Raw genomic sequence first — 17764 nt, forward strand, 5'->3', positions numbered from 1 at the left:
AGGTTTCTCGGCCTCATGGCATCCTGAATCTTCCTAGTGCCATAGGCTTGCCTGAGAATGAGATCCCTCCAGTGGGCACTAAGGACCCAGTGGTCACAATTCTCAGGGAGAATGTCAGATCTCCTACTAATTCTGGACAGAGTAGCTCGAGACTTTCATTGGTGGGCCTGTCGGGAGAACATCTCATAAGGAGAACAGTTTTGGCAACCATGGCCGGAGATAACCGTAGTCACGGATGCTTCACTCACGGGGTGGGGAGCCCATTCCAACGACTTGACCATCAGCGGTCGTTGGTCTCCATCGGAGTCCAGACTACACATCAACCTATTGGAGCTGAGAGTGATCAGACTAGCGCTGAAAGCTTTCCTGCCATCAGTACAGGGAAAAAATGTCCTGATAATGACGGACAACACAGTGGCCATGTACTACCTCAACAAAAGAGGAGGCGTAGGGTCACTGCCACTGTGCAGAGAGGCAATGCAGCTCTGGTTTTGGGCAATTCAAGAAGGAATCTCTATCGGCAGTTCACCTAGAACTTGACGGCGCAGACACTCTAAGCAGGAAGAACAGTCTCCCGCGAGTGGGAACTAGCTCAGGAAGTCCTTCTATTGATCTTCGCCCTTTGGGGAACCCCTCAAGTGAATCTGTTTGCCACCAGTATCAACAGGAAGTGATATCAGTATTTCTCAAGGGAATTTCCCCCGAGAGGAGCTGCAGGGGACGCGTTCGTAGTGGACTGGGAGTATCCACTTCTGTACGCATTTCCTCCAGTCCCCGTCATTCCTCAAACGATCAGGAGGTTGAGAGGATTCCAGAAACCCAGGATCCTAATTGCCCCTGATTGGGCCAGGAGAACGTGGTACCCGGATCTTCTAGACATGTCCATCTGCCCTCCGATTGGTCTTCCGCAAAGAGAGGATCTTCTCTTGCAGAAGGGAGGTCAGGTTCTCCATCTGGATATCAGAACCCTCAACCTTCACGCCTGCTTTCTGAAAGGTTGAGATACAAGGATTGGGATCTCCCGGATGACATCATGGAGGTGTTGCTTTCAGCCAGAAGGCCAGCAACAAAGAATTTATACCGTTGGCGTTGGAACACATTTTGCAGCTAGTGTAGTGAAAAGAATATTGAACCCTTTTCATGTAATACACCGATGGTGTTATCTTTCTTGCTTTACTTGGCAAATTCAGGTCTTCAAGTTGGTACGATCAAGGGCTATCTCGCAGCGCTGTCAATCTTTAAGCGTACTGCTGAGAAGCCTTCATATTTCAAATTACCCTAAGTAATTCAATTTCTGAAAGGATTAACTAATGTTTATCCTCCAACACCTTTTCAAGTTCCATTGTGGGACCTAAACAGAGTCTTGAAATTTCTAATGGGTACTCCATTCGAACCCCTTCATTCCTGTTCATTAAGGTTTCTCACTCTTAAAACAGTTTTTCCAGTGGTTTTAACTTCTGCCAGAAGAGTGAGCGAATTACAAGCTTTATCTTGCAAACCTCCTCATACAATCTTTCATAAAGATAAGGTTGTTTTACAAGTGAAGCCCAATTTTCTCCCAAAGGTGGTCTCAGAATTCCACATTACTCAGAAAATAACTTTACCCTCGTTCTATCCTCCTCCCCATCCAGGGAAAGGGGAGAAATTACACAGACTTGATCCAAGGCGTGCCTTAAGCTTTTACATTAGCAGACTTGCAAGAATCAGACAAGCAGACCAATTGTTTGTGGGATATGCAGGGCACACATTAGGTTTGTCAATTACAAAACAAACCATTTCAAGATGGATTATTTTAACTATTATAGAATGCTATAAATTGGCAGAAAAAGAGCCCCCTCAACATCTTAGGGCTCATTCAACCAGGGGTATCGCAGCCTTTTCAGCTCTCCAAAGAGGAGTTCCAATTAAGGACATATGTGCGGCTGCCACATGGTCGTCTGCACACACTTTTACCAAATTTTACAGCATTGATTCCTCCTCTAGCCAGGAGACAAGATTTGGAAAAGCTGTGTTGCATTCTGTGCATCTTTAAAGGGAAACATTTCATTTTACTCCCGCCTCCTCTGTATACAACTGCTATGGGAGTCTATCAAAGATGAGGAATACGTTGGAGGACACAATCCCTTTGAAGAACATGTTACTTACCAAACTGGTAACGTTCTTTCGATGGGATGTTCCTCCAACGTATTCCTTAACGCCCCTCCCATCCTTCCCCGCAGTAAAAATGTTCCCTTGTAGTTGCAGCTTACGCTCCTTCAAGGTTATTGACCAATTCATGCAAAGCAAAAATAAACTTCATACCGGAACTGAGCAATGGATGCTGCGCAAGACTATTTGTACTCATGATGACGTCGGTGCCGATACAGAGGCTGTTGAGAGACGTTGACGCGCAGCGCCCTCTCCTGGAAAAAAATTCCAAGGCCAGCAAGCTGGAATGGATTATATCAAAGATGAGGAATACTTCGGAGGAACATCCCATCGAAAAAAAACGTTACCAGTTTGGTAAGTAATTTTGTTCTTCTCCCCTCTTGGAGTAGAAGGAACATTGACATCTTACACCACCTTCTGTACTCATTCATGGTTTTGTAAGGCTCCCTCCCGGCAGAACAAAAACAACCGGTGGGATCTTGTCGCGTGAAGGATTTTGGGTACACTGTCACTTTAGGGACAGTGTTAGTCACTCCCATGTCGATGTCCCTTTCCGATCTTTGAAAAAAAGATGCAATACTCTGTGATTACCACTAGATGCCGGACTATATGCACAGCATGTGAATCAAAGTAGATAGTCATCAGAAATACGATTACGGTCAGTAATGTATGTTATCTGTTCTCCAGCATGGGGTCTGGCATGGATTCACATGATCAAGAATATTCCCTGTCGTCAGGCTGGGAATCCTTGGTAAAAGAACAAACAGTTTCACCGAAAATTGTATTTTCCTCTAATCCTAGTCATATGGGTCATACTGCCCCCATCCAATGGCATTCCTCTCCCTAAGCCCCTCCTCTAGCAGCCATCTTGAGATTTGACCGCACGCTTCAGTGTTGGGAGTTCTCGAGTTTGTTCACAGAGCTATTTGTACTTTTTTTTTGTTTTTCGGCAGAAAAAGTAACATTTTTGTTTCAGAGAAGCCTGTGTACTCTTTTCTTCATCTGCCGACAGCGGCGACCCGTTGTCGATGAAGTTCTGCACCCCCCAAGGGCAAAGATCCATCGAAGATTCTACAAGGCCATCTTGAGCCTACTTCGTGCCCTCCGACCATGATGGAGAAGGAGGGAAGGTCCCTCTTCAGGCCCTGCACCAAACTTGGGCTACCGAATATGTTTGTGGAAGGCAAGCACCTGCGAGGCCTCTACTGCCTGTACCCGGACCACAAGGAAGTAGTAGACTGCGAGATATGCCTCATTTCTCCAAGAGAAAATGACAAAGGACAGGCATAGTAGGCAGGCAGCATGCCTTAACACTAACAAGCCCTCAGACCCGTGCTCCGAGGAGGGTCATGCCTCGTCCAGGACTGGCCGGTCTGAGGAGCTGTCTTCTAAGTCCTTTGAGGGTGCCTCATCCGCGGGGGCCCAAGATAAGGCCAAGAGCCGCAAGTCCGAGTCCACCGGGTGTTAGGCAAAGTTTTAAAACAGCACCCTCTGGGAACACTACAAACAACTATGACTACAGGTATAGGCAACCCAACCTTTGGTATAAGCTTGTACTACACAGTTTTGGTAGCGTGTTGAGCTGCCAGGCTTATCTCAAGAGGGGAAATGTGAGCTGTAGGGAAGTTACACAAAGATTCACAGTTACAGGTATTCAAATAAACTTACACTCAAGGTTTCTTGCATAAAAAATTATTAATTTGTCAGTTATAAAACCTTCTTTAGAAGGGAGCATTATACTAGTAACATACAAATACACTTCAATACTGTACACTCTGAGTTTCTGAATCAGACAAGACCCTTTTGGGATGGCCCACAGACACAACCTACACACACAGGTGACTTCAGTAACAAGGGTGCAGGGACATTAATATCTTATTGTTGGCATTCAGAACACTCTTAAAAAGTTGGTAAAAGGCAAAGGTTATTAGAACACAAGAAACTACAAATATTCTTAAGCAGGGCAAATACTTTCAGATAGCACTTAAGTCATTCAATTCAAATGGCTAGGCAAGAGTCTGTATAGGATGCAGTACTTCAGGTAAGTAAATCGAGAAGTCTTTGCACAAGTTCTTAGGATTCTGGTAAAAAAAAAAGAATCATATGTAGGGCCACAAGCTGATTAGACTTGTGAGTTGCAGAAGACAAGCACTTCCACAGTAAGAGGTAAGTTTTCTTAGACTTGTTTTACAGTTCCTTGGGAAAGAAGAAAAGATGCAGCTGATGACTTCTGTTCCTGTGCAGCTCTGCAGATCTCACTGTTCCTGGGCCTCAGTCGTGGGGACAAGAGAAAAGACGTCGGGGGACTCCTGCTCTGTATTGGTACTGTCAAAACTGGCAACCGGCAAACTTTACTTTCAGTGGCTGTTTCGCGTTTCAGCTCCTTCCGGTACAGCAAATAGCAATAAGTGCGGTTCCTGGCTGTCAAGGTGGACTGTCTTTACTTCTGGGTTCCCACACTCTGGTGAGGGGGCTCAGGCTTGGTCAGTCCTGCTCCGTGGGAGTCCTGAGGATCTTACAAAAGCTTTTAGGCCAGCTTAATAGTAATGCACACAATCTGATGTCCCTCTCCCTGGCTATGCGGTTACTGCAGCAACTCTGAGGAAATTCAACCAGCTCCGAGACGGGTGTCCAGGTGGCTTATTTTGGAGTAGATTGGTCCCACCGACTCAAAGGGAGAAGTCGTCCTTGCAGGAGCTTCTCTGTCGATGCAAATTTGGGAAGTAGTCACTGCAGCAGGGCTTCACCGGGCAAACCAACGGTCCAGGAATTTCAGCAGGTGTCCTCTTCAAGCTCTTCTTCGGTTCCTTCGCCAAGTGGTCGACTCTGCCTTCCAAGCCAAAAGACTTGCCTTTTATTTAGTTCTCTCCCACTCATTCCACTCACCCAGCAGGGTGGCTGTCGTTGCCGGACAGTCAGCCAGCCAATCTCCACAGAGTGCATTTGGGTCTCCTAGGAGACTAAGCACCTCCCTCACTTCTTGCCTACCCCAGACACTCTGGAGCCAGAGGCGGGTTTCTCTCAAACACAGCCAAAGGCAAAATGAACAAAGAGACCAAACGCCAAACCTGGTTTGGCGCGCAGAGAGACTCTCTAGAAGGACCTTTCGACAAAGACCTGATAAAAAAAGAAGACTGGGCACCATTTTAGCAAAGATGGCTGTATGCCATTTTGAAAAAGATGGCTCCCGCGGTTACTTTAGCAGAGCTGTGAACGGTCTCGGGAAATGCAAACCAAGGTAGTTCAAAACGAAACCACTGCCACCAGCCAGTCAATTGAGGAAAGGGTAACATTAAAAATGGTACATGAGCATTTAGACAAAGGGGATACTAAGTAGCCCCTCCAGCACTCTATTGTAAGAGTTGGTTAGACTCCATAAACAAAAAGAAACCGTGTATAAAATCACATTAAAATACATGAGTGTACGGGGAAAAGGGTCTCGCTCTCTCCAGGTTAAAAAAAAAAAAATCAAGTCCTCAAAATCCAGCAAAGTTGCTGTGGGTCTCTAAGGTGGATGGAATTGGCACATTTTTGGGAATTCTCCATAAGTTTGTTTGCCATGGAAGCGGGTCCCAGAGTGGATAGGGCATGATCAGCATCACCTTCCACCTCCATTGCCAGCATACCTTCAAGCTGCTCTTCAAAGTGGAAGTCATCTACCCCGGCTAAACCATGGGAGAAATCAGCAGCGGCGGACAGAGAAGGCTCTGCAGGCTCAACTGGCACAGGTAAAGACCTTGTTGGCGACTCAGTCGACGACTACTAGCACGGCAGCTACGGGCACTGATCCTATGACGGTAACTCCCACAGCTTGGTGTTCCTGCCTCAAGGGCGCGACACCAACCACAGTGGCGACGATCAGGAGTCCTTGCATACGGTCCACAAGGACGTTGAAGAGGACGCTGACTACAGCGCAGGGCCTAGTTTTCCTTTTCTGCCTTCTCAGTCGACTGACATTTCCTTCGATTTTCTGTCAATTCTACACACCTTGGTGTCAGATTCAGATGAGAATTCCTGCGTCGCCGGTACCTGTGGTCGCCCTGGTCCCTGATCAGCCTCCAGCGAAGAAGAGGAAGCATCATCTGACGCCCCCATATTAACCTCCTCCACAACGCCGGGCCCCTTCTCCCCCAGCAGACACGGGAACGGATATGGCCACGATGACGGGTGATGAAGACGTTTTCGCAGCGGGCGGTGAATCGCCAAATTTCAATGCTCCAAATAGGGTGTCCCCACCGGATTAGGTAGGGTCGCTCCACTCCATTATCGCGAGGGCCTCCGAGCTATTCCGACCGTCCGGCTATTGACGGATCTTGGATTCTCTGTCAACTATCTGAAGTCCTGCTTAACACCATCGCAGAACACACTGTTCCTAGGCGCCAGACTCAATACAGTGTTTTACCTGACTTCACCCTCAGAGGCGAGTCTAGCAGTCCTTCAAGAAAAGATGCAATGGGTGTCGGCAACGTGTGGGCCATCAGGTCGTTACTGGGCATGATGTTGTCCTGCGTCTACCTTGTCCGTCTCTGCAGGTTGCAGATGCAACCTCTACAGGAATTCCTGGACGCAGGCTGGATACAGGTGTCCAGAAGCTTCACGGACAAGATCCTTCTCAACGAAGAGTTCCAACGGGTGATAGAGGGGTTGGGGCATCCACTCCCAAAATTGTCCCAGGCACAGAATTTCAAACCCCCCCCCCCCCCCCCCCATAACAGGAGACAGTCACCACAGATGCCTCCCTGGAAGGTTGGGAAGCACACACAGGACATCTGCACGCCAGAGGCCTGTGGCTGCTGGAGGCTGCACACCAGAGGCCTGTGGCTGCCGGAGGAGAAGGATCTGCATATCAACATCCGAGTGCTTCCTACCGTCTCTGAAAGGCAAGGTGGTGAGGACCTTCACGGGCAACACTGCAGTACCCTTTGGGACCACTACACACAACTAGGACTACAGGTGTAAGCAAAACCAACCTTTGGTATAAGTCTGTACTACACAGTTTTGTGGTAGCGTTGCTGAGCAGCCAGGTTTATCTCAAGAGGGAATGTGAGCTGTAAGGATGTTACACAGAGGTCTAAAATTACAAGTATTCAAATGGACTCTTATACTCGAGGTTTCTTGGTAAAACACTTATTAATTTATTTCAGTCAGAAGAAATTCACAAGAAGGAGACAATCTATATGACACAAATATACTTCAGTACTTCACAATATCAGGTTCTGAGGCATTTAAACTACTTTGGAGGAGGAGCAAAATGGCATTCAGAGCAATTGAAGTAGGAGCAAAAAGGCATACGTTAATAAAACAAATATTACATTTACTCTTAAACAGTGCAAATAGTTCGAGTTCACCAGAGGAGTTGATTCAATGCAATAGGTTAGGCCAAAGTCAATGGGCTAAAGTCTTGTATAGGATAAAGCAGTTCTGGAATTTAAACGAAAATGCCAAAGTTTTCAGAAGTAGTTCGTAAAAGAAAGATTCAGATGTTGGGTCACAAGCTGACTAGGCCTGCAAGTTGCCAAAGTGTCAAGCACTTTCGCAGTGAGAGGTAAAATCTCTCGGTCGGGTTTTCACAGTTCTCCAGCATGGGGTCTGGCATGAATTCCCATGCTCATGAATATTCCCCGTCGTCAGGCTGGGAATCATCGGTAAAGAAAAAATCAGTATTGGTTTCGTTTCTGATCTGTCTTTCTTAGTAGTAACCAATCACTGGTCTCTGGGTCATACTGCCCCGAGCCAATGACTGCCCTCCCCCTACGCCCCTCCCCTGGCAGCCATCCTCAGATTTTTACCGGACGTTCAAGTGTTGGGAGTCCTCGTGCTATAGCTCTCGAGCTTTTATTGCGTTTTGCGATTTTACAAAGAGTTGAATCAAATTTTTTCGGTCAATCGAGCTTCAAGCTCCACCGTTTCTACTTCCAATCAACGGGGACCCGTTTCGGAATTTTCTACGTCCCTCAATGGCGAAGTTTTCGTCGAGTACGTTTCTTGGAGGATTCCAGAAGACCTTGAGACCTACCCCCGTGTACATGGCCCAGGACAAAGGAAGCTCGACACCCGGATCCAAGCTGTTCAGGAACTGCCCTGGATGCGGATTGCAGAATGTGTTCAAGGAGGACGAGCATTCTAGATGCCTCTACTGCCTTCACAAAGACAAAACGCATGTGGAGAAGGACTGTGCGTTTTGCAAGAATATGTCGGAGCGGACCATGAGGGATCGGCGGATCCACCTCACCAACTGGCTGGAAGGGAAGAGCCCAGCGGTAGGTGAGAAGAAGAGGTCCGAGCGGTCTTCTAAGTCCTCTGGCGACGGGGGCCCAACAGAAGGCTAAGCACTGCTGCGGGCACCGGGAGCGCTGAACAGTCGGGCTCCTCGGCTGCCAGGCAGGGCGCACTTTCACCGATGCCATCAACCACGAGCCAACACTCTGGCTCGGGGATGAGAAAGTCGCAGATCCCGGGTAAGCTTCTGGAGAAGCCCCGGTCGATCCCGACAGAAGCAGCCGAGGGGGAGCGAGGCGGTGACCCTCCCCCCAAGGTGAAGGCCTCAAGCGCGCCATGTCGTGAAGGCCCCGATTGACCCGGCTATGGCCTCTATCGAAGGAGTCGTGGCGGCCTTGGCGAAGCCTGTGGAGGCTACCCCAGTGGAGACGATCTCGGGGCCCAGAGATTCCCTGCCACCACGGAGGAAATCCTCTTTTCAGCCCATCGATAAAACCCCTGTGAAGACCTCGGTGGAAAAAGAGGGGGGGGGGTGGCCTACACGTATACAGCCTCTGAGGAGGAGCTAGTTGAAGTCGTGCAAGGCTTCAACAAGAGGTTTGAGGAGGTCCGGTCCCACAGGAGGAATCCCAGGGAGGCGGACGAAGAGAGCGACGGTGGTGCCGACGAGGCTCCCGTGGAGGAGGAGCAACCATCGCACCCGTCGCAGCCAGTGCCCGACAACTCGGTGGCCATTTTGATGGCAATCCAAACCTTATGCATGGAGATAAGGACAAGGTTGCCTCTACCCCCAATGGACGACCCAGCAGAACCAGGCCAGTCGGGAAGTCCTCCAAACAAGCGGAGGAGAGTTCACCCCACCCTTACGGCCCGCTCAGCCTTCATCTCCTTCCCCTGATCCTAGGGATGACACGGGTACAGATACGGCCACGACGGGGACGGATGACGACGGGATGGGCCTTCCATCACCACCCCGTCAGGCTTGCCCGCCCGACGAAATTGTCTCCTTCCATGCCATGATTTCCAGGGCATCCAAGCTTTTCCAGCTCTGCCCCGAAGAACAGAAGAAGGAAGGCTTCCTCTATCAACGGTGCGAGGCCAAGAGGAAGACTGTCCTCGCGGTGCCGTTGCTTGACGACATCTGGGACGAGGGATTTGCTCTCCTGAAGAACCCGTCCACAACGCCTGCCAAAAGTGATCGGTACGAGAAATAGTACCGGGTCCCCGATTCCGCCCCTTTGCGCCTTAGGGCGCAGCCGACCCCGGATTCGGTCATCTCGGCGGCGGCCAAAAAGAAAGCGGCGGGGGCGACGGCTTCAACCTCCCCACCTGACGGCGAGGGAAAGAGACTGGACGCCATGGGACGACGAGTCATCTTGTCTGCGGCGACGACAATTAAGGCGGCCAACGCCCTAGCGATTGTGGCCCGCTACGACAGGGAGTTGTGGTACAAGATCGCCCCCCTGATGAACTTCCTACTGGATGACAGGAGGGCGGAGGCCCTGGGGATCCTACAGAAAGGTGAGGTGGCGTCGGACCACGCCATAACAGTGGCCACGGACATCGCGGACACCGGGTTCCGCCAGTTGGGCAACAGTGTTTGCTTTTGACGGCAGGGATGGCTCAAGGCAACAGATTTCCGCCAGGACGTGCAAACCAGAGTTCTGGACATGCCCTTCGACGGGAACACCCTGTTTGGAAAGACAGTAGATGAGTCACTTCAGGCCATCAAGACCGACACGGAGACGGCTCGGGCCTTGGGAATTTTGCAGCAACGACGGCCGCCCTTTCGGAACTCCGGAGGCAAGCAAGGTGCCTCCAAAGGATTCAGCTGTGGCTCCGCGACGTACCGCCAGGCAGCCCGTTCCTCGTCACAAGAGGCCTACAGAGGGCACGGCAAGTCTAGAGGACCACGTCGCCAAGGAGGCCAGGGCGTCGGACCCCCACCTGAGCACCCCGGTGGGAGGCTGGCGAAGTTTCTCAGCGTGCGGGAGTCCATCTCCACCGACCGTGGGTGCTGGATACCCTGGCCCACGGGCACACTCAATTTTCTAAAGTGCCCCCGAATTCCTCTCGTGGCCAGGAAGGAAAATCACATCCCACAACTGCTGTTAGAAATAAGGGCGATGCTCAACAAAGGGGCCATCGAGCTTGTCCCGAATAGGCTCCGGGGCTGCGGAGTATACTCAAGATACTTCCTCGTCAGAAAGAAGACAGGCGGTTGGCGTCCCATCCTGGACCTGCGTCGGTTAAACAAATACATCAAGGCCCAGAAGCTTCGGATGGTCGCCCTCCAGCACCTGCTGGGACAGCTAGAGGCAGGCGACTTCCTATCGTCGCTGGACCTGGAGGATGCGTACTTCCACATCCCCATTCTAGAAGAACACTGAAAGTTTCTCATAATTGTAGTCCAAGGACGGCACTACCAATTCAAGGCCCTGCCATTCGGATTGAGGTCACCAAGTGCCTAGCGCCAGTGGTGGCGCGGCTGCGCCTGCAAGTGATCCACGTTTACCCCTACCTGGATGATTGGCTCATCCGAGCAAGGACAAGGGAGCTCGCCGTTGAGCACACAGCGAAGACCGTCCAACTGCTCACGCACCTGGGATTCTCCATCAACTTCCCCAAATCCCACCTGGTTCTGTCACAAGTCGCACTGTTTCTGGGAGCCAAGCTCGAAACAGTGGCACGATTGGCTTCCCCGTCGGAGGAAAGGACAAAGGCCATCCTGGGCAAGGTGCAGCGCCTGCTGGCCACGTCCTCTACAGGAGTTCCTTGATGCAAGCAGCGGGCAGCTTCGAAGACCAGATCCCACTCAACGAGGTCTTCCGCCAAGCTATTCGGTGGTGGGGCACCCGTGCGCATCTCGCGGCGGGCACGGTCTTTCAGACCCCAGCACACCAGGAGACGGTGACGACAGATGCCTCCCTGGAGGGTTGGGGAGCGCACACCGGAGATCTTCACGCGAGAGGCCTTTGGCTCCCAGAGGAGAGGTCACTCCACATCAACATCCTGGAGCTCCGAGCAGTGTTCTGGGCTCTCAGGTCATTTCTCCCGTCCCTCAAGGGCAAGGTGGTAAGTATCTTCACCGACAACAATGCCACAATGTTCTACATCCCGAAGCAGAGAGGAACCAGGTCCCCGGCCCAGGATCTGTGGCATTGGGCCGTTGCCCAGGGGATGTTTCTGGTGCCCTTCCATTTAGCAGGGATAAAGAACACCATTGCCGACTCGCTGAGCAGGGAGCTGCGCTCATGCCACGAGTGGGAACTGCGTCCGGACCAAGGGGGATCGGCTTTTCCGACGATGGGGCAAACCCCAGATCGACCTGTTCGCGACAGCGGCGAACTCCAATGCCAGAGGTTCGCCAGCAGGTTTACCCAGCCGAGGAGCATGGGCGTTGCTTTCTCGTTCCCCTGGGACGGCCTGTTCCTGTATGTGTTCCCTCCATTGCCGTTGCTACTGCGACTGGTCAACCAACTCAAGAGGTCCCAGTGCAGGATGATCCTCGTCTAACCGGCGTGGCCGAGACAGATCTGGTTCCCGGACCTTCTGGACTTGGCAGCGTCCCCCCCCCAGTCAAACTATCGACGGACGCAGATCTTCTCTCCACAGAAGGAGGGGCCCTCCTCCATCACGACCCAGGGTCGCTGAACTTGCAAGCCTGGCTCCTGCAGCACTAGAGTTTGGAGGGTACAATATCACGGCGGACTGCAAGGAGGTGCTTGCAAAGGCCAGGGCGTCCTCAACTCTCAAGTGCTATGGACACAAATGGAAGAGGTTCTCTGTCTGGTGCCGTGCACAGAAGATTAACCCTCTGCGAATTACGGCCCCTCAAGTGCTGCCGTAACTGCTGTCGCTGGCCAAGGCGGGGCTGGCTCATGCCTCCATCAAAATACATCTGGCGGCGATCTCTCGCTACACCAGAACTACGGGACGATCATCTCTGTGGTCTCATCGCCTGGTGAAGGAGTTTATGAAGGGACTGTTCCGTTCATTCCCATCGGTGAAGGCTCCGGCCCCGGCGTGGGAGCTCAACGTGATGCTGACCAGGCTCAAGGGGACGCCTTTCCAGCCTCTGCATTCGGCACCGTTGAAGTTCCTGTCGTGGAAAACAGCATTTCTTGTGGCCATCATCTCCGCACGACGAGTGGGAGAGATCTAGGCCCCATCCTGCAAGCCTCAATACTTGACTTTTCACGAGACGAGGGTGGTGCTGAGGACGCACCCCTCATTCATGTCCAAGGTGCTGTCAGACTTCCATCTTAACGAGCCGTTGGTGTTACCAGTTTTCTTCCCGTCGCCTTTGTCGCCGGCTGAGAGGACTTTGCACTCGCTGGATGTAGCTAGAGCGCTGAAGTTCTACTTGAACCGCACAAAGAGTTTTCGGAAGACATCACAACTGTTTGTGAACTTTGGACCTGTGAACAAAGGGAAGGCCCTCTCGAAGGCTTCCATTTCCAGATGGCTCTCCGGCTGCATCATGCACTGTCACCGGTTGGCAAACCGGCCGTCCGAGAGCCCATTCAACCAGAGCGATCGCTGCTACCACGGCGTTCTTGTCTGGTGTGCCCCTGCTGGACATCTGCAGGGCTGCTACGTGGAGGTCGACGCACACTTTCAAGAGATTCTACTGCGTCGACCGGGATTCCAGGGAGGAGTCCAGGGTCGGCCAAGCAGTGCTGCGCAACCTGTTCGCCTGAAGGTGGGCCTGGTGAGGAGGTAAGAGTTTCTTAAAGTTGAGTTTATGTAATACTTAATGTTGAGCCTTGCCACCTCCCGTGGTTGTGCATGTGTGTACTGCTATGTATTCTTATATTCATGAGCATGTGAATCCATGCCAGACCCCATGCTGGAGAAGGAACAAGTTACTTACCTGTAACTGTTCTCCAGCATGGGTCTGGCATGGATTCACATTCGAACCCTCCCTCCTACCCTTCTGCGGCTCTTCACTTGGTCATACTGCCACTTTACATGCTACCAAATATGAGGATGGCTGCCAGGGGAGGGGGGTTAGCGAGAGGGCAGTATGACCCAGAGACCAGTGATTGGTTACTACTAAGAAAGACAGATCAGAAACAAAACTGATACTGATTTTATCTCTACCGAGGATTCCCAGCCTGACGACGGGGTATATTCATGAGCATGTGAATCCATGCCAGACCCATGCTGTGAGAACAACAGTTACCGGTAAGTAACTTGTTCCTACCTTACAATGAAGAAAACGGTGCAGCTGAAACGTCTGTTCCTGGCAGTTCCTGCAGATCTCGCTGTTCCTGAGCCCCAGTCGTGGGGACGTCTGGGGACTCCTAAACTGCACTTGGACTGGTAAAAAAACTGGCAAAGGCAAATCTTCAATTCCGGTAGCTGTAGTCAAGCACACAGCAACTGGTGTCCTTCTCCCTGGCTATTCAGTTTCCTGCAGCACTCTGAGGAAAATAAAACCAGCTCCGAGAATGGTATCCGGGTGGCTTACGAGTTGATTGGTCCCACCAACTCAAAGGGAGAAGCCGTCCTTGAAGGGCTTCTCGATCGATGAACTTGGCGATTCGGACCTGCAGCAGGGCTCCACCGGGCAAACCAACGGTCCAGGATTTGCAGCAGCCGTCCTCTTCCAGCTCATCTTCGGTTCTTTTGTTCCAGTGGTCGACTCTGCCTTCCAAGCCAAGAGACTCACCTTTTAAACAGTTTTCTCCCATTCATTCCAGCCTAGCTGCCACCCACCCAACAAGGTGGCTGTCCTTGCCGGACAGTCAGCCAGCCAATCACGCCAGAGTGCATTTGGGTCTCCTAGGAGATTAAGCACAGGGAGTTTCGGGCACCTCCCTCACTTCCTCCCCACCCCAGACACTCGGGCGCCAGAGGCGGTCTTCAGTCCTGAAGCCCGCCAAAGGCATAGGATCAAAGGGACTAAAGCATTTGGCGCGCAGAGACAAACTCTAGAAGGACCTTTCCAAAAATAAATGGAGAAAAAAGAATACCGAGACCCGTTTAAAGAAAGGAGGCTCAGACGCCATCTTGGGAAACATGGCTCCCGCGATTTAACGCTACCGGTGTTCGCGGTCGGGAAAAATCATGGTAGTTTGTTGTAAAACCACTGCCACCAGCCATTTCGAGAGGAAAGGTTAGCATTTGACTGCTACATGAGTTTCTAGACACAGGGGATACTAGGTAACCCCTCCAGCAGTCTATTGTAAGATAGGGTAGTGCTGGGTCTAGGAATTTGAAAAGACTAGTAAAGTCAATTTCACTTTACTTTCTCTGGGAAACCGCAGTTTATCCCAGAGAAGGTATTTAAACCTTGGGACAGCCTAAAAGGCTTCCCTGTGTAACTGCACCGAGGGTGCTGTGTGACACACATGAAAAGATGCCTATGGAGTTGTCTAAAACTCCATAACTAAAGAAAACGCACACAGAAAACAAATAATTAAAAAGTTCAAAGTCTCAAAGTTTAGCAAAAGAGCTGGAGGGCTCTAAGGTGGGAGGAATTGGCATTTTGAGAATTCTCCCTAACAGACCCCCAGAACTTTCTGCTGGAATTGTGGATTATTTTTCCCTGGTCCCCAGTGAGTGGGGGAACCTTTTTCCACACTCACCCTTTCTTTTACTCTTTCTATGGGGCCCTTCACATGTTTAAGAAAGGGAGAAATGTTGATGTATAATGGGGCCGTGTTGGGGCAGAGGAGTTTGAAAGCTAAATGGTTTAAAGGTGTCTCAAGGATTCAGCTTTATGGACTAAAGTACTACTTAAAGACTTTTGTGTATGCAATGTCATGCATACATTACTGCTTAAATGCAGATAGAGTAAGTTCTAGACCAGGACAAAACATTGTCAATACAATCTTGTTCGTTTTGGTGCATAAGTGATACTTAGTAATCTGAGCAATGCTCGCGACTGCTGTTTTCATGGGTGCTTTGTTTTATATAATGTTACTTTGTCATTGCATTGCTGGTATTCATAACAGCTCTTCCTTTGCCACATAGGGCAACTGTTGTGTTGATGGCGCCCAAGGGCTCATGTGCTTGCGAATAGCCAGTTTGCACAGTGGTTTTCTGGTGTGGTTCCAGAATGCAAGGAATGTTTTTGAAATATTGATGCATGTAGTTACGTTTTTGCCTTTAAACCATTAAGTACATTGTTCAGTTTGTATACTTATATGCCCTTTAATGTATGTTGGCTATTTTGCTCTGTGGATTTATATGAAAATTGATTCAACTGTTTCTTTTTTTTACTAGCCTGCCTATGTGTTGCAAATTTTCCCACCTTGTGAATTCTCTGAAAGTCACCTGTCCCGACTGGCCCCAGACTTACTTGCCAGCATTTCTAATATATCGCCTCATCTTATGATTGTGATTGCATCGGTGTGAGCAAATTGGACACAACTGTCGAAGGGCCCTGCAGCAAAACTATTTGCAAAGAAAGCTTAACAGAGACAAAATGCTGCCAGACTATACCAGCCTACTTCCGTTGTGGCACTGACAAAGTTTCTGGCTGGGTGTAGTGCTAGTGGTGCTGCTACCCTGTATGTTTACATATTCCATTTTTGCTAGTCGACGATGGATGCACTCACCGGGCGGACTTGTATAGGAGTTTCTACATCCTACTATTGCGACATTACAGGACGTTGACTTGTGTGCGTGTATATCCGTTTTTTTTTTTTTTGTTTAAAAAAAAGAAAGAACCTGAACTGCCTTTGCACTAAATTAGTGACTTGGATCTTTGTACAGATTTCTTTGTTTTTTAAAGGAAAAAATGCAGTGACGTTCATGGATGTCCTGAGTTGGAATTCTTTTTTGTGGTTTTTATTTTTGAGGATTAAAGAGCTGGATCCTTGTGGACTCTTGCTGATATCCAGTGATTAAACCCATGGGTCAAGAATCATTTCACATTACTTCTCTCTGGTTCTGGGTGTGACACTCTCCTCGGTTTTCGCTATCCGGGCACACACTGCTGAAGGTGTCTCTTCCTTTGGGATGTAAAGTTTACAGTGAAAAAAACAATGAGGAAAGGGGAGCCTAGTTTCCTTTCCCATTGGGAATATGCAGAACTGTGTGCGTGCGTGTATATATAAATATAATATATATATATATATAAATATATATAATACTCTCTTCGAAGAGATCAGACCCCTACAACATGTTTTTTTTTTTTTATCTGTGCCAAAAATGTGTTTTCAGAGAAGAGGCTTATTTTCATACTCAGACTTTGTATTGTCCTTCATTTGTAAATGTGTTTCCTCAAGACATTGCCCCCTTCCTCTCTTCACCCCCATTAATTTTCAAAAAGTGTAAGGTGTTATACACTTTTACACAAATCGTTTTAACTTCTTTCCTCTCTCACTTGTCAACACCTTAATTTATACCCTGTTCCAACAATCCCCTTGTGCTATTTTTTTCTCTTTTGTTTTGTCCATTGAATTGCAACCTTTACATTACAAAATGCAAAGCTATTTGGGGTGAAGAGGACGTGAAGGCTGAATGTGCTACCCTCATTGACTCCCATGTGGGAAAGGAGGATTCATTGAGGCTGTTTTGTAGGACATTGTGGACACTATCAATCCAGAATCTAGCTGTGGCATCACTCTCCAGCAGTACCTGCTCCCCTTTTGTATATAGTTTTTTTAATTAATTTGTTGGGTTTTTCTTTTTAAGGGAGGGTGTGTCGTGAATCTTGTACAAAAAAGAATTTATCAGAATTTGAACTTGAAACCATGTTTCCGTTTTTATGGTGTAAATATTTGTACAGTTCCAAAGTTCCAATTTAATGGTTCTTTCATGGGTAATGTTGAAGGCACTTATAATTTTGATACACAGAATAAACTATGATAAAACAACTGTTGGCTTGAAGTTCATTATTTTAGTTGTACCAGTTTTTATCCATTATAGAGATTTCTCAAAGTTCTCCCAGAGCAAAGATCTGTACAAACCCAATGTCTCTGGCGGGTTATAGGCAAAGCAAGGTAAGAAATATTTGCATGCTTTTGATGCAGGAGAATTCACAGCCCCCAGCTAAGGAGTTTTGGCAACCCACCAAAGAGTTCCAGTCCATTGTTTGAGAGCCTGAAGACTGGAGAGCGTTGGCTACAGGATGTGACTCCCAGGCACATTCTTAATGCAATCGGAGTCCAGGTGGGCACGTGCTCCTTTGCTGTGGTGTTCTGGAGACCTAAGACTGGATTGCGATCAAAGGGCAGGTGGCTGCAATGGAAATGACAGATTGAGTACACATGTAGGTTTCATGTTTGGGATTGGGCCTGGGTAGCGGCTGCTTTGGGTCTCTAGTTCAAGGAAGTATGTTTCCATGGGCTCCATGATGAAGCGGCGACCTGTGTGCATGACCCATGATGAGGAAGGCATCACATCCGCGACAGTCGATGCAGGCGAGAAGGAACCAGTA

At 49.4% G+C, this 17764-nt stretch overlaps 1 protein-coding gene across 2 annotated transcripts in view; it reads left to right on the plus strand.

Annotated features, from left to right (window-relative positions):
* Positions 1 to 17201, plus strand: part of SPEN (spen family transcriptional repressor) — a 633803-nt gene extending 616602 nt beyond the window's left edge. For both annotated transcript variants that reach the window (XM_069611090.1, XM_069611091.1), the window contains one exon: positions 15604 to 17201. In XM_069611090.1, the coding sequence (XP_069467191.1) occupies positions 15604 to 15735 (132 nt within the window). In that variant the 3' untranslated portion in view covers positions 15736 to 17201. The remainder of the gene's footprint in view (positions 1 to 15603) is intronic.
* Positions 17202 to 17764: the final 563 nt, after the last annotated feature.

This window comes from Ambystoma mexicanum, chromosome 8 (assembly GCF_040938575.1).
Source record: "Ambystoma mexicanum isolate Mex_15411 chromosome 8, UKY_AmexF1_1, whole genome shotgun sequence".
Lineage (NCBI taxonomy): Eukaryota > Metazoa > Chordata > Amphibia > Caudata > Ambystomatidae > Ambystoma > Ambystoma mexicanum.